General features: G+C 45.2%; 3 protein-coding genes and 1 long non-coding RNA gene across 7 annotated transcripts in view; 3 read left to right on the top strand and 1 right to left on the bottom strand.

Moving 5' to 3' along the window:
- The window catches only part of LOC119126399, a 155,263-nt gene extending 143,590 nt beyond the window's left edge, over positions 1 to 11,673 (top strand). The window contains exons 10-12 of one of the 2 annotated variants that reach the window (XR_005098639.1): positions 9,679 to 9,796; positions 10,108 to 10,261; positions 11,173 to 11,673. This is a non-coding gene — a long non-coding RNA (uncharacterized LOC119126399). Of the gene's footprint in view, positions 1 to 9,678; positions 9,797 to 10,107; positions 10,824 to 11,172 lie in introns of those variants that run through there. The other variant, XR_005098640.1, reaches the window with a different exon arrangement.
- Positions 11,674 to 12,173: 500 nt separating this feature from the next.
- On the bottom strand, positions 12,174 to 13,306 carry cenpx (centromere protein X). The gene is made up of 5 exons (XM_037257660.1): positions 13,221 to 13,306; positions 12,708 to 12,759; positions 12,560 to 12,613; positions 12,397 to 12,485; positions 12,174 to 12,333 (listed from the first exon to the last, which is right to left on the bottom strand). The coding sequence occupies exons 1-5, from the start codon at positions 13,254 to 13,256 to the stop codon at positions 12,319 to 12,321; spliced, it is 246 nt and encodes an 81-aa protein (XP_037113555.1). The 5' UTR covers positions 13,257 to 13,306; the 3' UTR covers positions 12,174 to 12,318.
- A 71-nt stretch (positions 13,307 to 13,377) lies between these two features.
- Positions 13,378 to 15,605, top strand: syngr2a (synaptogyrin 2a). Its single transcript, XM_037257647.1, has 4 exons — positions 13,378 to 13,602; positions 14,351 to 14,588; positions 14,924 to 15,057; positions 15,133 to 15,605. The coding sequence occupies exons 1-4, from the start codon at positions 13,504 to 13,506 to the stop codon at positions 15,331 to 15,333; spliced, it is 672 nt and encodes a 223-aa protein (XP_037113542.1). The 5' UTR covers positions 13,378 to 13,503; the 3' UTR covers positions 15,334 to 15,605.
- Positions 15,606 to 16,696: 1,091 nt separating this feature from the next.
- Positions 16,697 to 20,552, top strand: cant1a (calcium activated nucleotidase 1a). Of its 3 annotated transcripts, none has more exons than XM_037257616.1 (4): positions 16,697 to 16,858; positions 18,096 to 18,761; positions 19,097 to 19,300; positions 19,418 to 20,552. In XM_037257616.1, the coding sequence occupies exons 2-4, from the start codon at positions 18,119 to 18,121 to the stop codon at positions 19,786 to 19,788; spliced, it is 1,218 nt and encodes a 405-aa protein (XP_037113511.1). In that variant the 5' UTR covers positions 16,697 to 16,858; positions 18,096 to 18,118; the 3' UTR covers positions 19,789 to 20,552. The 3 variants fall into 3 exon arrangements, with proteins under 3 accessions (XP_037113511.1, XP_037113510.1, XP_037113512.1); XM_037257615.1 differs by lacking the exon at positions 16,697 to 16,858 and adding an exon at positions 17,311 to 17,389; XM_037257617.1 differs by lacking the exon at positions 16,697 to 16,858 and adding an exon at positions 17,718 to 17,866.
- Positions 20,553 to 21,037: the final 485 nt, after the last annotated feature.

The following is a 21,037-nucleotide window of genomic DNA, read 5'->3' as shown; positions in this document are numbered from 1 at the left end:
ATCCATGTCAGAATTAGCATGTTCAATTTTCTGCTCAAGCAACAGTGAATTTTATTTGAATTGCTTGAATTGAATTTCAATTTAGCCACACTTCTTGACAGTTAGCCCGTTAGCTTAGTTGTGCTCATTTCCAGTGATAAATTGACAACCAAGACATCCCACCAAAGACAATAAAGTGATCTCACATTTTTTAGCTTGTCAGGCTAGCTGTGCTTTCTACATTGGAGGCCCGACCGTCTTTGGCAGTTCATCTGAACAGGGTTTGGCTTTTTATTTTTTATTTTTTTTTTTTATGAGAGGAACATGAAAGCGTGGGAAAGGAGGGGGGAGAAGAAAGGCGGCTCACGTTTGATCGTGTGAAAGCGATCGGATTTACAGCTCTAGCCAACACCTTCACTTAGACCTGGCGGAACGTCACCTGCGCATGCCAGAGGACTACGACGGTTCGTTTACAGCCGTTGGCTCGGCGTGGCGGGCGCGTCAAACCACAAATGCTTCATCTTTACTCGTGAGCTAATGCTGAGGAAATCATTAAGCTGTGTCAGACGTCCACGTACAACACAAAGGAATGAGCGCTGTTCTTGTATAAATGCTCTTTATATAGAAGCGGCTGTTTTTCATTCAAGGCTATTGCGTCATGGTTACCTTTCAAGTTGTTTCACCTGAATCCCATTCACTTGTTTCCTACCAGCTTGTGCTGATAAAAAAATACTTGTAAAATACTCATTGTTGTGCAACTCATCCATTTTCTATAGCGACTGTCCTCATTGAGGTCACAGGTGAGATGGAGCATAGATTCCAGCTGAAAGAGGCAAAAGCTGATCAATTTCCTTTTTTTTTCACCAACTTTGTGGCATCTCTGCGTAAAAGAATCTCAGAGCCACAATAGTCGACGCTTTACGAGGCCCGGAACGAAAGAAGAAATCGGATAAAGGATATATTTGCTTCAAAGGGCTTTACTGTAAGAGCAATTTCCAGATGGGCTGGGTCGACCCCATTCTGTAATTAAGTTCTTCACTTCGGCTCGCTCTGGAATTAAAAGGACGATTGCCACTTTTCAACAAGGAGCTTTATATATGTCTTTGTTTGTCTGCGGCCGGCGCTTGAAAGAGCAAACGGCTTCCGCCGTCGCCCCGGAAAGTCTCAACGCCGTCGTAACTGGTCTTCTGCTCGTCAGAGGTGCTTTGCTTTTATATTTTGTGATTATTCTGTTTGGTGCCCATCCGACCAGATGAGCCCTTTGAGGTCCAAACAACAGCAAAGCGGCTTTTATTTGATTCTCCCGCCACGGACATCGAATGTGACATGATGTCGCGTCGGCCTTTGCTACGGAGGAGACCTGACTCGGTTTCCTTTTCAAGTGTCTTTACAAAGTGAAAATGTGATGACAGGCGGTTGAGACGAGTGGACTGTAAAGAATTATCTGTGGTTCCGTGGTTTTTCTTCCTCAAAGTACAGCTCCGGGGCGGTTCTCCAAAATTCAATAACAAGCCCCGCTCTGCTTCCAAGACGGATTTTGACATGACAATGATACACTGGCGTCAGACACGGCTGTTTTGCTACGAGAGAGAAAAAAAAGAAAAAATCCCAAGGCATAACAATAATAATGACACAAAAAGGCATAACCTGCTGATTGAACTGGATGCCCGGGACGTCTCGGGCCAATTAATTGAAGTTCTGAAGGCTTTTTTATGTGAGCCAGACATGAAAGATGGCATGCGGTGTTCTTCAAAGGCGGTTAAGATGTATAATTAATAACAGAATTCAGCAATTTGGGACATGACAAAAGAGGACACCCAGGTCTCTTTGAATGCGTCGAAGCCTTCCCTCGGATGAATTGCGGTCCTTTAATTAGGCGGTATTAAGGAGATGGGGCGGGGCCGATACCTACCGCCAACACCAGCGCCGACACCCCATACTAAAAACATTTCCCTCCCGTCTGACCCCAAAATATTGGCTGAAGTCATCAGTCAATCAGACTATTGGGTGGCCCGCGGTGAAATCCAGTAAACAATGCCGAATGTTTTTCTGTTTTTACAACCGGCTGCACTCATGTTATGAAGGAGACTTAAAACCATCAGACAACAAATATGGGCTTGGATAAAACGTCACGAGCAATACTAACCACATTTGATATCAGAACTAAAATACCCGACTGAATCAGAATCGGCCAACCGAGACCGGCAGTGTACTGTAAATCCAGCCTTGAGTCTGTCAAAGCTCTTCAAAGAACCTCAACCAGTGACAGTCTCCTTCTGGTCTGCATCTTGCTGGCTTTGTTTACAGATGTTGCGCCCGGCCAGCTACAGCAGTCGGAGGTCTGTCAGCGAGTGCTAAATATAGTTGCATAGAAAGCAAAGCATTTTTTTTTTTCTTGGTTTGCATCTGATGACCAGAGTCAGGTCATGGATCGTTAATACGGATACTTAACACTGCGAAAAAGTGGCAAACAGCACACACGGAAAGATTTTGACTTCTTGTGTCTGTCTGGGAAAGAGGTGATTCACAGCTTTGGAAAATCAGCGAGAAGCCAACGTCATATATATTTGGTTTCTGCCGAGATGACACATTTACCTGCCAGGAAAATCCACCCAAAACAAGTTAAGGGTGTGAGCGTGTGGATAATGTTTCAATTTCAGTCGCCGCCTTGCTAAGATCTGTGGCCAATATCGCGGCACATTGTTAGCGTCAACATCTATCGAGATTTAGCATCAGACGGCGAGTCTTGTGTGCACTTGTTCACGCAAAGTTGTTTGTGGAATTTTGTTTTGCCGTTTTCCGGAGTCAAATCTCTACCCTCGCATCTGTACTGTCCCCTTTCGCTCTCAATGAAGGGACATTGCGTTTCTCCACTTCCATGTGACCTCATCTGTGTTTGATTTTTTTTTGCCTACCCGGCCGGGGTTAACATTTGCGTGCTTTGATCAGGCCTGCCAGGAATTGGCCTTGTTTATCTTGTTTATCTGATGAGAGCCCCTTGATGGGGAGGGGGGCACACATTTGGCATGCCTTGATGTGGGCCTTGATAGCTGCAGGACACTACGAAGACGCCGTAATAGTCGGAGGTGAAGGCAAGGCGATTGCAGATGTGGCTGCGGGTCTTTCTCAACCTCTTGAAGATGGACAAGGAACGGGGAGAACCCCTTTCAAGCCTGATTAGATCTCACAAATCGATGGCCAATTTCAGGTCTGGTAGGCATGCGAGATCTAAGGAGCAGAATTCCCACTGGATTCCAAATCCAATCAAAAGGTGGACTTCCTTTTCTTGACTAGTTGTGACCGTCGGTACTAATTTGAAATGCGCTCGACCAACACGGACAGAACTTAAGGACTGACAATTTTTGGACTTGAAGTTCCACATGACCTCAGATTAACGTTCCGAGATAAGGCTCCATTTGTTTTGACGGTCGACAGCATGCCGTGCTGCCCCCTACAGGATTTAACGGGAACAGCACCTTAACCTGAGCACTCATCACCGTTCAAAAAGTGCAGACTGAAGCCTTGAAGTCTCGAGATTGACAGTTATTAATCGAAGAGCAGGAAATGGTACGTAATCACGGATCGCCCCGATCCTCCATTTCCTGCTCTCATTCATTGACACCATGATGGAGCGCTGAGGAAACGGAGCGTCCCGACACTCACGCCGACTGACCTCGGACCCTCGGAAATGGAAAGCTTCCTATCTTGCAGAGCAGCTGGGCTCCAGGAGGAGGGCCCCATGTTTATTTGTGCACCAGCTCAATTAAGGGCCTGATTACAAAACCTCTCACTGGAATCTTTCACACAGACCAAATTGTCGCATCAGATACGTAAAGCAAGACTTGTAAATGTCGTGAGGTTTATTTTTTGATGGGGAAATTTTTAGGAAATAGCGTTTCAATTGGCGTATTTGTTTGTGTTGTGAACAGCTGGAGATGCACAAGGATGGTCTAACCCGGTGTCAGTACGGATTTTAGCTACTTTGAGAGCATTTAATCTGTTATGTTGTGGTCTCACTCACAAAATTCTTGAAGTCAACAAGTTTACACATGTGGCTTCAATATTACTCTGTCCAGGGATGTTTTTGTGGGATGAGTTCTTTGCTCCTTTTTGGATGGACCAGCAAAATTTTGGGCAAGTGGTGGGTTATACTCTGGAATGGTTTCATCCAAAGTCAGATGTATTTCTTTGTCAGCGGTCCTCTGAAATCCCACTGGATCCGCTTTTGCGTCTTACTCCTGTTTCCAGTCCGTCCTCAAGGCTCGAGCACTTCCATGTTGTTTTTGCAACTGGTGGCTTTCTGTTCAAAGCTGCCATGTGTTTTTTCTCTTAATCACGCAACATTCCGATTGAGTCAATCTTTGACCACCACTTGTGGACTTCAGGATGTTGTTGTTTTTGCGGTGTCATTGTGCAACGACTCGGAGAGACGCGGGAGGACCACCGGTTTGCCAATAACAATCACAACTAGACAATGTGAATGCTGGAGAGCTGAACTGAATTGCTGTGGAATGCGTTGAAATAAGTTGAGAAACTGTCTCTGTTCAATAGGAAATAAGCTTTCAATGTTACTTCTAACAATAGCGCTATGTTAGCATCTGATGCTAGCTGGAACATTCGTTTACCACTCATATTTTTTGCCTGGCCTGCCTTACCTGGAATCTTCCAACATGTTGCTGTTCGCTGTCAAGTCGTCTGGCGACCAAGCTAGCTCTAATCCCGAATCAACGATTCAAACGCAATTGTATGGCTAACCTAACTGTTATGATGGCGATGCCATGCACTTAATTACAAGGATCACCGTGCTTCCTCCAAGACAGCCGGTGCCGAAGAGCTGGTACTTTGCGGCGGTGAGGCCAGACTCTCGACGAGGGTTCGAAAGGGAGCGGGGTTGCGGGGTGGGGGCGGCTTTCGGGGGGGCGTCGAGATGAAAGACTCCAGTAGGTGGAGGATGGATCTCGCTTGTTAACATATCGGAGCTTCAAGGGCGTCCAGTGAGATCAAAGAGTCCAAAAAAAGCATGACCGCAATCCATCAAGCTCCCCGATGAGGAAGTGAGAGAGGCTTTCACTGTCCCCCTAATGGGCTTTGATGATGAGCCACAAAGAGAGCATCATAATGGGCCTCATACAAAGTCTAATGTGGCTTTATTGTTTGTCATTAAACAGCTTCCCTCCCACCACCATCTTTTGTGTATTCACTAAATCAGAGGTTCTCAGGGACCCTCGCCGGGGAGAACCTCGTAATCTTAACACCAATTAAACATAACCGCCGTGCACTTAAACGCCAATGTGACATAATTTTGCGACCGTTTCAATCTAAATACAGGGCAGGGTGTCTCCGTAAACAAAAGTTCTGTACTCAACACTTTGCTCACCTCTGACTAAATGTTGATGAATGTCCGGTTGTATTTTGTCCTGTACACAGCAGCAGGGGTGCCGTTGTGAGCATCTTTCGTCCTTTTCTCTCGGCTTTATTTTGCTGTTTTTTTTTTTTTTGTCCCCCCCGCCTTTTTGCTTTACTCTTTGATGTGGTTGCCCGGGTGCCGCCAGACAAAAGAGCTTCCATCAGCTGGATGTAAGGGATTGTGGTGGCAGGGGGTTAAGGCAAGGTGGAACAAGGGAGTGAATAAAGAATCAAAGTGAGTACGATGGGCTTTGGAGGTGGAGGACTCCGTGTGAAGCATCAAGCCCACTAGGAGGCTCACAGTTGTCATGACTTCTTTTTTCTTTGTACTGCACGTCATTGTGCCGCCGATGTCTATTTGTGGCCACTCCCTGTTCTCATTACGGTGGGAAGGCCCCCCCTGAAGAAAAAAAAAAAAAAAAAAAAAACAGTGCTGTGATTGGGAGTTCAAACTAAATTTTGAGTGGGAACAGGTCGCGGGTTCAAGTCATCGCGTGTGATATATAAAAAAAAAAACTTTCATTGGGTTATAAAAAAAAATAAAAAATATATTATTAATAAAAATAAAATAAGAATAATTAATTATTACTAATTACAATTTTAAAATAGTTTAAAAATAATTACGTTTTCGATACAGCAACATCCCCTCTTAGGAGGGGTGTGCGCACTTGTGCAACCACATTATCTCTTAATTTATCTGCATTTCTCTCAGATATATTTCTTTAGAGGAAGAAGAATAACAGGTGTACGCTTCTTTTATGATGGTGACAGTTTGACGCTAGAATGAATTCCTTGACTGCACGCTCTTTGGAGTGAGGAAAAGGACACAGCGAGGGCTCCTGAGCCTTTTGGTGGTGCCGACCCAGCAGCCTCATTAAGGCTGACAACATCCCCCTCAGCTTGGCCTCCTTTGTCAGGCCAGCTTAATGCTAAATGGCAATTAAAGGCGTCGTCAAGGCGCAGGTATTTTTTTACGGGATGGTTGTTCTTTGACGTCTGAGGAGAAAAAGCGTAGCGGACATCGGGGGTGTTGACTTTCTATTCCAAGGACCGCTTCTTCAAATAAAAAAGTTGCACACTCAGCTGTAGATTGAACAAAACGATCAAACGTGCAAATACAAAAGAACGCTCGCAAGGAGCTGCTGTAAGCCACAACTCACACCCAGACGCTCACACGCCGACTAACACGACAACCCTCCAAAAAAAACGGCTTCGATCCTTTGATTTTTTTTTTTTCCCCTTCTCTTCTCATGTTCCTCATCCTGTTTTGGAGTCGAGTGTCCGTTGTTGAACTCCATCCCACGTGTTTATACTGCGTGTACGTTAATTACAAGCATGTACACGCATGTATTTATTTGCTCGTGCGCAGTCACGGCTGGAAGCCGCACGCTCTGCACATGCCGGAGGGGCCCGAACTGTGTAAGCAAGAAAACACGTTGGACTTTGAGCGCTCGTTGCACACATGGATGAGAATCGGCGTAAACAGCGTGTGAGCGGGGATGCCGTGTGGAGGGATACGACGGCAACGCTGATTGGACGATGTGTTTACGCGGACGCGACAGCTCGTCTTAACACAGCTGCTTCGCGGGGACGCCCGCGGTATTTCAAAGGGCCAGGCCATGTTGGCCGCTGGATCAACGATATGAAATTCCACCAAACTGAACAAAATTTGATATTAACTTCAAATGTATATCAGCATCTTCTGAAGGATTATTTGGGTTGGTAAAAATCATGTTTTTGTTTTGACCCCTTGGCCACCCCCCCAAGGAAAAACATCCTAACTACGCCAGTGCCCTGGAGTGATTTCAAAGAACGACAAGGCTGCGGTCGCCCTGTACGCCGCGACATGGTGTCAAGGATCGGCCGCTTCGCCGAGGTCTCCATCCCTTTCCCAAGACTTCAAATTTGGAATAACAAAAGGAAGTCTGACAGTCGAGCGCCCCAGTGCTACGAAGCGCTCCAAAATCCCGACTGCGGCGATATAAGATACTCCAGCGGTTTGTTCAGCTGGAGATGCGCAAGCGGGAAAAGGACTCGATGGCTACCGATGGCTTTGTTTTGACATGGGTGTGGATCATCTGATCTTCCTTTTTCATATTGTGGCCGCATTTGTTCAAGCTGCCGGAAAAGGCGGCTGCTCTCAGCAAATGTGAGCTTTCATAACCTTTGCAAGCAAAGTGCACCGTCCGTTCAAGAAGAGGCCCTTTGCCTTCGACGTGACCTTTTGAGTCACTAGGTCATGTCGTTTTTTTATGACTGTAGAATATCTGGGGGATTTTAAAGTTTGAATTTGAAAATGGTAATGTCAATTTCATTTGATTAATAGTTCAGTTCAGACCGAGGAAATTGATTTCTTAGCGCACATATTCTTTACCTTCTCTTTATCTTTTTGTCATAGTAGGTGTGAAAGTCTTCTTTGTTTGCTGTGTTTTATTTTATTTACAAGTAGAATTATTTATTAGAATTAGAATTAGGAAATATAAGCGTGTAGTAGAGAGTGTAAAAAGAGATGACGGCAAATCCACTTTAACGATGTGTTTACTTTTCTCATCTCTTTGTATGTATTGTCTTTTTCCCTCATCCATACCTAATCAATCACCAACATGGTAAAAATATCCTCTCAGCTTGCTTATTTAAAAAAAAAAAGTGACGGGTTCAAATGGTAGATTGTGGAATTTTGCGGCCACCAAACAATGAGTTGAGAAGGAGAACTAATTGCAGAAGATGTGTTTCCACTTAAAAGCAGGGGGGGGCAGCCGGGATGGCAGCACGCTATGTTAAGAACGAACTTGGCGCCGTTCAACTCGCATCAGTAAAAACATTCTTCTTGTGATTGTTTGTGGTTTCCTCGTTCACCACGTTTTGTCATCGGAACTATCAAACGAAAGCTTGCCGCGCGTTTTATTTGGGAAGGTTCAGCCAGATGTGGACAATACGCTTGATCTGGAACACTTGACATCCTGTTTCTGCGCACTCCTGACTTATGACGCCGTGGCTCAGGGAGGAGGTTCCTGTGCCAGTGGCCTGTTTAAACACGACAAATTTTTTTTTTTTTTAAAGATTGTACTCAGACATGCTGATTATTAACCAGTTTTGCTGGTTGAAGTTTGCTGTAACAAGTATTACTCCCATCGACCAATCAGAGGGCAGCAAACTGGTGATGTCATCGAGGGCCAGCGCTCTGTCTATTGCTATCTTGAATAAGTCAAGCAAATTCCTGAAACAAAAAATAGAATGAGGTTATGAATGAACGTCATGTTTGAGAAGAGTGTTGAGAAGGCTGCCAGTATTAAAGAACTTGATCTCATCAAAACACCTTTGGGATGAGCTGCAGCCGCACCCTTCACATCTGTGTTTTTTTTTTTTTTTTTTCGATGGACAGAAACGAATTCCCAGACATCCCATGAGGCTAAAATCTTTAGATGAGAAGGCCAAAGGAAAAAGAGGGAGAGGAGTCATAAAGGATAAAAGTCCATTCCTGTGTGAGCTTTGGTGAAGAGATTGACCCGTCGAGTCGGGTTGCGTCACCCATCGTCACAAAAGAATACCTATGAATGAAATTTTTTTTGTTGCTAACCAAAACAGCAGCCCCGAGTGAGGCATATAAATAGTTTAGCACGAGTCACAAACCAATTTTTTTATTTGCTTTCAAATCCACGTTCATAATCTGTATAATAAGAATTTTATATTTTAAAATGTGTTTTTGCAGAAATTATGTACTTTTCCCACCCCTCAAAGAAACAGCGTGCACTGACCCTGATGGTGTCACCTTACGTCCAGCGACACTTTGTCTTAGCCAGGGTGACACGTGGAGAAACAGGTGCACCTTCAAAGTGTGTACAAGAGCACAAAACTCGCCGCCATTGTCAATTCAGCAGTCGCTACCCGCCTGACTTATTTCAACATGACTCAGCAAAATAGTCAAATTTAGAGTTCCACCAAAACGGAAAAGCAAACGGTCTGCCTGCGTGAATGATTAGCACAAGACGGCCGACAGGAAGCAGTTAAAAGACAAGGACCAAGACTGCATCCTGACCTCTGAACCCTCACATCCTGACCTCTCCCGCTTGAAAGCTGTCCTGTTGACACACCGGGGCTAATTTAGAGTTCCGGCGACGACCCCCTGCCACCGCTGTGAGGACAGACAGTCAACACGTTGCCAAGAAGAAACTCCACACGACTTTGTTTGCCTTTGCGACTCTCAACACTTGACACTCCAATTTGTGACAGCGCTCGATAATCTCAATTTGTACTGAAAAGTAATCACCTTTGTTTCCTTTGATTCTTGCTTAGATTAGGCCCGTTTTTGCCTGTGAGGGCTTCACACGTTCCTGATCCAGGTGGACTTCACGCCGTGCCACCTGCAGCCGGCTAATGGTCATTCCTGGCTCTTTTCCAAACCTCGTTAAAGGTGCTCTCTTTTGTCGTGACTCTCGGGTTCACGCCTCGGGTTCCTCGTTTTTATTTAGACTGCCACTTGTGACCGGTGGCCTAAAAATAGTGCACCGCTGACCCCTCTGGCCCAAAGTTTGAAGCCTTTTGACGTCACCTCCACTCCTTTGATATTTTTAGCGCTTTATTTTGGGGAGTTTGTCCGGTTACGTAAGGAGATTACTGTGTTATTGTGCCACCACTCCGAGGAAGGGTGGGCGAATAGCGGCGACGGCTCCAGAAATAAACCGGCCCCGAGGCCTAATTGTGCATCCCTGTCCTCTATTCCAGCGGCATGTCGAGGGGCCCTGACCCGATCATCCGCCTCGCCGGTTCCGGAAGAATCCTTTTCCGCCCCCCCCACGGCGAGCACAGCGCCGCACCATCTCCAGCCTCCGACTAACAGCCAAGCGCCACAAGCAGTTAGCATTGATGGAACTGCCAGGTATGTTCTGTTCAGCGAGCTCAAGACCCCTCCGAGGGGGCCCCGGAGGTCTCCGGGTGGCGTCCCTGGTGTACATGTGAAGGCGCCCGGATGCGCATTCTCTCCACGCACGCGAGCTCTCAGGCAGGCGACTGTTGTGGAATGCGCCCCGTGGTGGTGGTAGGGGGGGTTCTCAGTCATCTGCTCGGCGCTAATGCATCGCAGCACCCCGCAGCACGCACACACACAAGCAGTTGAAGTGATGGACGTGTGGGGCCAAAGCCCCGAGTAGCAATTGGTGTCAAGGAAATATTGTCTCTTGACTCTGAGACATAGATGCGAGCCATTTAGCTACTTTGAAAGGAACTGTTTTGAAATCAGTTTCAGGAATATTCAAGCTTTTGCCAGGTGCCACAAAATGATGCTAAAGTTTACAATCTGCTCTCCCCTCATTTTAATATCCTTCCTTAGCACCTGGATAGCACTAGAGGGCGCAAAGGTACTACTTTTTTACTACACAAGGCATTGGCGCCATCTTGTGGTATGTTAGGGCCGCAATTGCAGTGAAAGAGTGCACACTACGCCTGCATACTGTTGGTTTAGTTGGTGTAGAAAAAAACAATATATTTTATTTCAATATCCCAAACACTACGCCTGCATACTGTTGGTTTAGTTGGTGTAGAAAAAAACCAATATATTTTATTTCAATACCCCAACTGTCTTCATGTAATCAACAAAGTCAGCACGATGAGCTTGTGGTTAAGATAGTGGCCCCCCAACCACCGTATACTTAAAAACAGACATTTTATTTCATCACTTGGGTCGGAATATTCATGAGGCACCTCAGACAACTATTTGTATACACACACACACCATTAAAACGGACATTTTCCATACCATAATGAATGCCTTTTATCGCATGTCAATCACAGAGCTGTGAGTCAAGGATGACATCCCGATGGTGTTGTATCTATGCAAAAGCAGTGCGGTCCGCCAGAAGAGAATCCCGGGGACATGTCATCTCTCGTCAAATCTCCCTCTCTCCAAGAAAGCGTCAAATCTGGCCCGCGCTGTGGACACTCCCTTGCATTTAATATCGCCGTCAAGAAAAGTTCGAAGTCGTGACTGGGCGCCCCACCCCACTCCCCCTCTCACTGACTCAAACTGCTTTCGCAGCGGGTTGGCCCGCGCCGTAAGTGACACTTTGGCGCATCGCGAGTCTTGCTGGCTCACTGAGAGCGTCAGCCGTTATTACCCCAACAAATTAGTGACGGAAAAATTGGCCGTGTGTGCAGGGAGATTGTGAATGTATGCATGTGGAATTCCACCTTTTGCCCCCCCCCCCTTTCCCTCCGACTCTCTTCCAGATGGACTCCCAAGCTCGTGAGTCACACGAATAAATAGCGTGAGGTGTTTTGCTGACTCACAATGAAGGAAAAAAATCATTAGGAGAATTTCCACTTAGATGAAAGAAGGAACAGCGTCAATCTTTTTTGTTTAGTGTTTATTTACCTTCGCAATGACACCCCGCACATCTTTGGAGCGTGTTCCACCGTGTTTTGTTATGTTCCCCTTTAAACAGAAAGTCAATGCGTGTGGTCCTCTCTGGTCACGTTTGGCCAAAGCGCACTCGCTCGTTCAACTTTCCCCCAGCGCCAGAGCTCCCCTTTGGCCTTCCCTCCACCTCTAACTAAACATCGCAGGACAGCAAAAGGGAACTTCAAAGTGGCCGGAGGGGGTACTTCTTTTTCTTTTTTCTGGTTCCTGGCACTTGTCATCATCTAAGAGACTGGCTGCTCCCCTTATTACTCTAATTGCTTCCAACTGCTGCGGGAGGCTTTGATGCGGGGCGCCCGCCGAGCATGCTGGGAGCACCTGTTGTTGCGCGGGGGAGCACAGGTGGTGGGGCGCTGTGCCTTGTTTTTTTTCCCTGCATCATGCACATTGCTCAAAATAAAAACAAGCTAGGAAGGAGCTATTTAATTGCACTTTTGAAAGGGGGGGCCAAAATGACAGAATTATGTGTGGTTGGGGGAGGGGTACCAGTCATGAAACACTCTGGCACCATCTTGTGGCAGCTAGAAATCCAGCAGCTGAAAAGGAAAAAAAACAAGAAAGTGTATGCCAGTTAGTGTAAAATGCTTGAGGCTACACACCAGCTGAGGCAGGATCTTCTCAAAGTGCTCGATGTCCACTCGGTCGCAGTCGTCACATTCGGCTTGTTTCTGAGAACGCACGGCTGCCTCTGACAATCGCAATAACATGAATATGTCATCATCTATTCTTAAGTAGTATTATTTGTGTAATGGCAACCTTTACCTTCGACAAATATTTTTAGCATCTCTCCCATAAGCAGTGTGGCCTCTTGGCTTACTGCAATATAAGTATAAAGACAAAAACTGAAAAGTTGAGCTAAGGAATTAAAAGCACTTTTAAAAAAAACAGCCAGCACTAATATTTTACTTACATCTAGTTTTGTCTTCCTTGAAGAAGCTGGACAGAAGTTTGGCCACCGTCTCCTGTGGGCGAAGCAGGAAAGATTTTGGGGAAAGTAATATTATGTAAAAATGCCGTTTATCTCACTCACTGTACAGTAATGTTTTACAAACCTATCTACAGTATCCATAGCCCCCTCTTGTGGACGAATACGTCATTAACTACCAGACGCCATACGAAAATAAGAAGTTACCACTCTCTCGGTGTACTGCATCAACAACTATGTCATAATGCAAGAAACTCGTTTCATATATTATTAATATTATGTACATCCTGTTCATTCGGCGTTGGTACATATACACTCACGTCACGTTTAGACATCTCTTTTAACGTTAAAATGATAAGCGGTGCAGTAAAAAAAAAACGTGTTTGTTTTTCCACTCCATGAAACGCTGTGACATCAGTTTATAGTATTGCCACTTATTAACAAGTTTAAAAAATCATGCTGAACATGCAACGAGCAAAATAATAAGACAACTGTTACCTTCTTAAACGTAACTTCATTGTCTCTTTCCGCCATGTTGTTGACGTCTGAGAAGAGCTTGGCGCTCAGCGATTTGATTGGACAGGGGGATCTACGTCATCAATAAGGCTCCGTATGAAGCTATTGTTGTCGTGTTTCCGAGGGTCTTTGAACGTCTCAAAGAAAGGGGCGGGTTTACTAAAGTTTTCAGGAAGCAGTTTAACGTCCTAAACAGAAGGTTTTTCCGGCTTACTTTTCCAACTTTTTTGTCGTTTTTGTTAGCAATTTAAAAAAAACAAAAGATATGCAAAGCAACGTTTATGGAGCCCCGCTGGCCGGTGGCACGTTCGACTTCGAGGGTTTTATGAAAAAGCCTCAAACGATTCTGCGATTTCTGAGTTGGGTGAGTGAAGGAACGGAAACGTTCGTTAGTTAGCTTGGTTAGCTGACGACAGCTGCTACAGCCGATCGCAAACTTTTTGACTAATTGCAATAAGTTAGATGATGACTCGGTTTGTTGTAGGTCAAAATTAAAACACCAACTATTAGTCAGAGGAAGAGGTTCGCTAAAGCTGTAGTTAGCATATCTTGTGCTGTGTAACGTCATTGCGTCAGTGAATTTTTGTTTGTTTTTGATAGCATGTAGCATCTGAAATGCTTTTCAATGCTCGCTCACAATCCCGGAAGTGGGGCTCAAAATGTTAATATAGGTGTTTCCGTTCCGATTAACAACATTATACTTTGTTACATTCAGTGGTGATGGCGTGGTTTGACTCAACATTTTTCTTTGTTTATTATTATTATTGAGTATTCCGACGTTATTCCGTACCCCCCCCCCCAAATGTTACCAGTGTATCACTAGCATAACAATATAACTTTGTTCGAATAATATTTAGAAATTAGTCTTAGAACATTTAAACTTTTTTAAACTACACCTAACACTAGTTATATAATTAAATAAAATTAAAATTGTATTTCCTTTCTGCATGGAAGGTGTTAATTATTTTCTTGTACCATTCTGACGTAAATTGTTGTAATATGGTAACTCGATTGTCATGACATTTAAACTTTTCTTAATATATTCGTAACATTGTCTTTTGATTTAGATTCAAGACTTTACTCTTTATATCACAATTCACTTTTTCCGCTAGGCCTTTGCCATAGTGGTGTTCGCTACCATCACGGCGGAGGGTTATGTCAACTCCTCCACGGAGCCGGAGCCCAAGTGCATATTCAACCAGAGGGACAGCGCGTGCAGCTACGGTGTGGGCATTGGCGTGCTGGCCTTTTTAGCGTGCATGGCCTTCCTTGTCCTGGACGCCTACTTCCCGCAGATCAGTAACGCCAAGGAGAGGAAGTACATCATCATCAGTGATTTGGTCTTCTCAGGTGAGAGGATGTCTTATATATGTTCAGTTACTGAAGAACTGACTGAATGTGAAAATAGTTGCGTCAACACATTGAGTGAAATCAAACAACTTGAAAAATCTTTAGTTTATCACCGTTTTGTTCTGTTGCGAAACAGTCGTGCTAATTAACAATAACCGCCCCCACTACTGAGTTCCTCAGCCAAATTTCCAGGGCGAAAAAGATGTGCCAGCAGAAACGGTAGAATTGCAATGTTAATGCAAAATAGTGTTAGTTTAAAGTGAATTTGTTTTATGAAGCACAATATTGTAGGGGAAGAAAAAAAATCTATTTTTAAATCTATTGTTATGTTGCAGCGGCTTGGACGTTCCTGTGGTTCATCTGCTTCTGCGTCCTGGCCAACCAGTGGTCGTGGACCACCAGCCTTGCCGTGCCGGCTGATGCTGCTCGTGCCGTTGTGGCCTTCTCTTTCTTCTCCTTTCTCTCCTGGGTGAGCCTCGTGTTGGTCGGCTGACGTTATGATACAAGCCCGACCGTAAGAAGCAACTCTACTTTGTCTCTGTAGGCTCTGCTGTCCTACTTCGCCTACGAGAGGTATCGCCAAGGCTTGAGCGACTTGAACCAGCAATACACGGACCCCGCCGTGGACCCATCGTACCCCCCAGCCCCTTATGCCACCAGCGGTGGCGGACCCTCGGGCTACCAGCAGTCCCCGTTCTCCCAAAACCAGGAGGCTCCTGGAGAGTACCAACCACCGACTTACTGAAAGACTGACAGAAGTGTTAGAGGACGTTTATCTTTGCCAAATTCCCACGTAAGACACGTCCCTGCCCTCCTCTTTTCTCTCAGTAGGACATGCACATGTTCATTATTGTGTCAAATGATTCTGTTTTTTAATGACTTGCTTCTCTGGGAGGGAAAAGGAGAGCCTCGCTGCTTTCTTGTCTTTGTACCAAAACCACTTGAAGCCCAAATGTATCGCAGCATCACAGGAGAGGTTAGGAAAATATCACAAGAATGTCTCCATAGGAAAAAAAACTACTGTCATGGTTTCTTTTAATTTAATAATCACTTAAGAATGGCTTTTGTGCACTGTGTATGATTCAATCTATCAATATTTTAATATTATTTCAATGGAAAAGCTTTGGTTGAGAGTATGTTTATTGTGGGAGGTGGGGGGGGGGGCTTTAAAGCAGAGTTCCCAAACCTTGGTTACATTTTCCCCGAAGTCTTTTTTTTTTTTTTTTTTTTTTTAAAGGTATTAGTACCATGAGGAGAGTAATATGCAGAAATGAGTCTGCCTGCAATGAACCTTCATGTCTTTCTACTTCCCCCTTCACAATAACTTTCTTCTTAAAGAAAAGCGCTTTCTCATGTGTGCATTGTCACTTACACTTAAAATTGTATTCACTTTAAATACATTCAGGCTTCCAATCTTGAGGTGACATAATGCAGCAGAGTGACTTCCCAACAATTGTTTCGGCCTGTCACGATATGTTGCTAGCGTAGAATTATGAATTATTATTTATTTGAAAGAGACGATCATTTTCACGCACGAGAGTGAAATTGGATCATTATTGCCCACACATTGATTTGTTACTTGTGTTGATGTACTTTTGGTTTTTCTCTACACGTAGGTCACCATTAAATGGCAGCAGTTCAACTTGTCAGGCACAGGACAATCACATGAGTAGCACATTACTTATCACATGACCATCTTTTTTGCTTCTTTACGACAGGTTTTGCATTGGAGAAAATGCAAACTCAAGTGCCTTACGCAGTATTCTCTTTGCCAAATAATAAAATAAAACAAAAAAAGTTTGTTCCTAACCTTTTGGACTCTCATTTATAACCTTATCTATTATTCAGTGTAGACGTCTGCTCCTTGGGCAAATATTGAACTGGTGGTGGAGGACTGCAAATCTGCAAGGTGAAATCTTGTGGAAAATATAAACTGTAATATATTTGTTTTTAAATTTGAGATAAATTAATAAATGAAAACTGGAAACACGTTTTTTTACGTTTGAAAATGGACAGTTGTGATTTTTTGGGGAAGGGGCGTGTTGTTTCTGTAAAACATCTATTTCCGAGTGCACCTGAAGGCAGCGTATTCGTCCCATGTCAAGGCAACGCTAGATGACGTCATCAGCCTTGACCAGGAAGTTGTGAAAATCTGAGGCGGTGTGTATCGGTCGGAGGTGTAAAGGAAACTAAAATAAACAAAACGTCGAAAATGATGACCCCAGAGCTCCGAGTGTAGGTGGACGGCGACCTGACGGTGCGAGTGAGAGGTGAGTGCCAAACGACATCTTTATTAGCCTCCTTGGCTCTCGATGTGTCGGTTCGGGGGGGAATTAGCAATGTAGCTAACTACCCGGATGCTCCCTTTTGATGTGAGCGGCTGTTAAATGTTTGACGACTACCTGAACTCGCTTTGTATTATGTTGGAATAAAGAAAAAGGTCGAACCCATAAAAAATAAAAAGTAAATCCACACTTAGTGGCCAAGTACCTCCATCACAAACAACATATATTTAATATAATAGGTGTTCATCTGAGACGAGGCAAAAGTTCCCTTAAAGTGATCTTGACAATTTACTCATGTATCTCAACATGTTGACTGTTCTGGTTGCCCATTCACAAGCAGGTTAATAATATAGGTTTTCATGATGCGTAAGTAGTGTGCAGAGTTTGCCCTCACTCCCCCCTCGCACCTTTGGACCGGGACATGATCCTTTAAGTGTAGTTAAAGTTCAACAGCATGGCACTAGCAGGAGAAGCCAATGCAGGCTGAACGACGGTCCGCTCGGAGGAGACGGACAGGTAAGCCCCTTTGTAGCAGCACAGAGGCGCTTTTCACGGGGGTCCTTATGGACCGCCGAGGGGCCCCCCTTGCCGTCAAAGCCTCTTTGACTGCCACGGGTAGAGGTTGCAACACTCAGTGTCGAAAGAAGTCGATACAGAGGAAGTATGTCTCAAATTAAGGTGGGACTTGCTTTTGCTTTGCCAAAGTTCAAATAATAATTCAATTGAAGTAAGTCACTTGCCAGTTGAGCTTGTTCTTCCTGTTTAACTTGTCTTAAATGCTGATGTAAGCGTGGCACCATAATCCAAGGGTGTGTCCTTTTTTTCTTAAAACAAATGATCCAGAGTGTGAGTAGATGCTTTATTAGCCAGGTCAGTAACTAAAGATTGGTTCAACCCACCTGTCAGCCTTGGGGAAGGTCGGTTCGGATTACGATGACTATTGCGCCATGAAAATATTGTTTCTCGTCTGAGCCCCTTGGGCGGCCTCCGTAGGTAAACGCTGTCAGTGTTGGAGTGAGTGGACTGTCAAAGCAACTAGAATTTGGTTGAATGATCAGCTTCAAACAATAGTTTTGTTTAATTTTGACTCGCCTAACTAGTTGCAAAAGCTCTGACAAGAATGTTGATCCTGCGTCAATATTCGCTTGAATCAATGGGCACATTAAAACAAGTTTAGTTACAATATAGCAGGCTGACACTTACTTGACCTTGTTGTTTTCAGGTCGCTCCCGGCCTCCGTCCTCTATGACTGCAACCGCAGCCTACGCCAGAGTGGAGCAGAATGAGCCCATGAACGGCTTGCGCATCTCTGTGGGGGGTCTGCCCATGCTGGCCACCATGGCCAACAGCAACGACCCTCGCTTCCGCCTCAAATGGCGGCCCATCGTGGCGGCGGCCGTCTCGCTGGTCGCCGTGCTGCTGCTCTTCATGCACTTGAACGCTGGCCTGCAACCCCGCGTCTACGCCGACGGCCGCAGGGCAGAGCTCCTGGACCCGCCACGGGGGGCCAGTGGCTACAACGACACCTACCCGCTGAGCCCGGCCGAGCGCACGCCGCATGGCACGCGCTACCGCATCGCCGTCATCGCCGACCTGGACACGAACTCTCGTGATGAGAATGCACTGACGTGGTTCAGCTACATGCGGCGTGGGCACCTGCTGGTGTCGCAGAGCGGCGACAGCGTGTCGGTGGAGTGGGATGCAGAAAAAACGCGGCTGCAGAGCCACCTGGCCGAGAAGGGGCGGGGCATGGAGTTGTCGGAGCTGGTGGCGTTCAACGGGAAGCTGTACAGCGTTGATGACAGGACGGGCGTGGTCTACCACATCGACGGGGCCAAGGCCGTGCCCTGGGTTATCTTGACGGATGGCGATGGCAGCGTGGCCAAAGGTTGTATTTTAGCAGCTGTGAATTGAACGTCAGTGCAAGTGGTTGTCTGTCGCTATCAGGCGCCATTATTTCCGATTTTTCCACGAGGCGATAGTCAACCTACCACGCCTCCCCCCGTGTTGGCTTTTATTGTCATTCAGTTCTAATAAGGCCCATATTTGATATTTCTTCTGACATCTGGCACCATATTATTCCAATAACTGATTAATCAAAAGTTTATTAAAAAAAAGAAAAAAATCTTCATAAAATAACACATCAGCAAGATTGAAATTCTGGATTTATTGATTACACTGACACTTTTTTTGCAGAATGTTAACGTCCATTCTCTCCGGTAGGTTTCAAAGCCGAGTGGCTGGCGGTGAAGGACGAGCACCTGTACGTGGGAGGCCTGGGCAAGGAATGGACCACCACTTCGGGCGAGTTCGTCAACGACAATCCAGAGTGGGTCAAGGTAGTCGGCTTCCGCGGGGACGTCGAGCACAAAAACTGGGTCCCCGTGTACAAGTCACTCAAGGCGGCCGCAGGAATCCCACCTCCAGGTCAGAAATTGCAAAAGGAAGGGGAAAAATTTTTCATTTTATTATCATTATAATATGATATACATTTTTAAAAACAATAATTGGGAAATAATATTCATGATCAACACTCCTCCGCAGGTTACCTCATTCACGAGTCGGCAGCGTGGAGCGACACGCTACAGCGCTGGTTCTTCCTCCCGCGCCGCGCAAGCACCGAGCGCTACGAGGAGACTGCGGACGAGCGGCGTGGCACCAACCTGGTGCTGAGCTGCTCGCCGGACTTCACCGACGTGACGGTGAGCCGGGTGGGCCCGCTGGACATCACGCACGGCTTCTCCTCGTTCAAGTTTGTGCCCAACACGGACGACCAGATCATCCTGGCGCTCAAGTCGGAGGAAGACGCAGGCAAGATCGCCACGTATATCGTGGCATTCACGCTGGACGGACGCATTCTCCTCCCTGAGACTAAGATCGGGGACGTCAAATACGAAGGCCTGGAGTTCATCTAAAACTGTTCCGCGTTTGTTCGAGATTCAGTTGTCAGTACAAAAATGAAGTCCGGCCTGTTTTCAACTCTGGAAAAAATGAAGAGACCGCTGCCAAATCATCCTTTTCCGAACATTTTTGTCTCATTTCATAACTCCCAAATATGAAGATCATTGCGTTGAGCATTTATTTGTAGGAAAAATGTGAAATTCAAATTTGTGCTGACTGGCATTTTTCTTCCAGAGCTGTATAGCACCACTTTTCTAAAGTAACGACTGAAGTTTTTTTTTTTCCGTTCATTGTTCGCAGAACACAAAAACTCAAACAAATTCTAAATTGCTGTAAATATATTTATTAATCATTTTCGTGGAATTTCAGAGGTTGTTTAAGGTAACTTCAGCCCTTATTTTAGGAAGGTGGTGATAATTTTAATTACTACAAAAATATCACATTTAAAAAAAAAAAAAGTCAGCCACTCATTCATTTTGTGATTGCTGTTTGAAAATGGAAAGAAGGAACAAGATTCTGTGCCGTGTATCCTGTCACTCAACACGGAAGCAACAGTCACTCTCCATCGCTGCTGTCGTCATGCCCGACGCAGCCTTTCACCATAAAGCAGCAGCAGCTTGGCATCTCGTAGCAATGACGGAAGATCTCCGCTTTGCCTTCCTTTGAGAATGAATGTACTGCACAAAAAGACCATTTATTTGACTGTTTAGTTCTCCTCCAGCACATACTATCCAGTCTTTGCTCCGACATTAAAAGTCATCACTCTGGACACGCCATTGCAATGAATTCACAAGCTCTTTTGTCCTCCTCTTGATTGTCCAATAACACTTTGCTGAAGTTAGCTCAGTGTACATGTGTACATGAAAGATGTCCGCCAAAAGTGCAGTATTGTCACCAGATGTAAAAATACACTTTTTTTCTGTTTGTATTTTGTCAAATTAGGAGAGCCTCTTGTGCCAGGCTTCTCGATGCAAGTATTGAGCAGATTGATACCACATGCCACCGAGTCAGCTGCCGTGTAAATTGAATCAAAATCCTCGTTGGGGTCCTTGAACAGCTGGAAAAACCAAATGCATCTGACTTGTGTTCAATTTGCACGCATGAAGTCTTACCTCAATCTCTCGGATGTTATACTTTTTATAGTGGTGGTAGTACCACCACTCATAAAAACTTCTCAGACTTAAAAAAAAAAAACTTCTTAAGCACGGTCGCTTTGATGGCTGAAAGACAGAATAGTTTTTGTGGATTTACTTTAAAACCAAA

This window comes from Syngnathus acus, chromosome 8 (genome assembly GCF_901709675.1).
Source record: "Syngnathus acus chromosome 8, fSynAcu1.2, whole genome shotgun sequence".
Classification (NCBI taxonomy): Eukaryota; Metazoa; Chordata; class Actinopteri; order Syngnathiformes; family Syngnathidae; genus Syngnathus; species Syngnathus acus.
The sequence above is the reverse complement of the archived record's forward strand: the minus strand, read 5'-3'. Positions and strand labels throughout refer to the sequence as shown.

Bases quoted from the DNA above. Each gene is read 5' to 3' on its own strand.
- cant1a (XM_037257615.1), top strand. From the start codon at position 17,350: ATGCAGGCTGAACGACGGTCCGCTCGGAGGAGACGGACAG. The intron at 17,390-18,095 runs GTAAGCCCCTTT...TGTTGTTTTCAG, and splicing joins CGCTCGGAGGAGACGGACAG to GTCGCTCCCGGCCTCCGTCC. The intron at 19,301-19,417 runs GTCAGAAATTGC...ACTCCTCCGCAG, and splicing joins CGCAGGAATCCCACCTCCAG to GTTACCTCATTCACGAGTCG.
- cenpx (XM_037257660.1), bottom strand. From the start codon at position 13,256: ATGGCGGAAAGAGACAATGAAGTTACGTTTAAGAAG. The intron at 12,760-13,220 runs GTAACAGTTGTC...CTTCGCCCACAG, and splicing joins ATGAAGTTACGTTTAAGAAG to GAGACGGTGGCCAAACTTCT. The intron at 12,614-12,707 runs GTAAGTAAAATA...CTTATATTGCAG, and splicing joins CAAGGAAGACAAAACTAGAT to TAAGCCAAGAGGCCACACTG.
- syngr2a (XM_037257647.1), top strand. From the start codon at position 13,504: ATGCAAAGCAACGTTTATGGAGCCCCGCTGGCCGGTGGCACGTTCGAC. The intron at 13,603-14,350 runs GTGAGTGAAGGA...TTTTTCCGCTAG, and splicing joins TTCTGCGATTTCTGAGTTGG to GCCTTTGCCATAGTGGTGTT. The intron at 15,058-15,132 runs GTGAGCCTCGTG...TTGTCTCTGTAG, and splicing joins TCTTCTCCTTTCTCTCCTGG to GCTCTGCTGTCCTACTTCGC.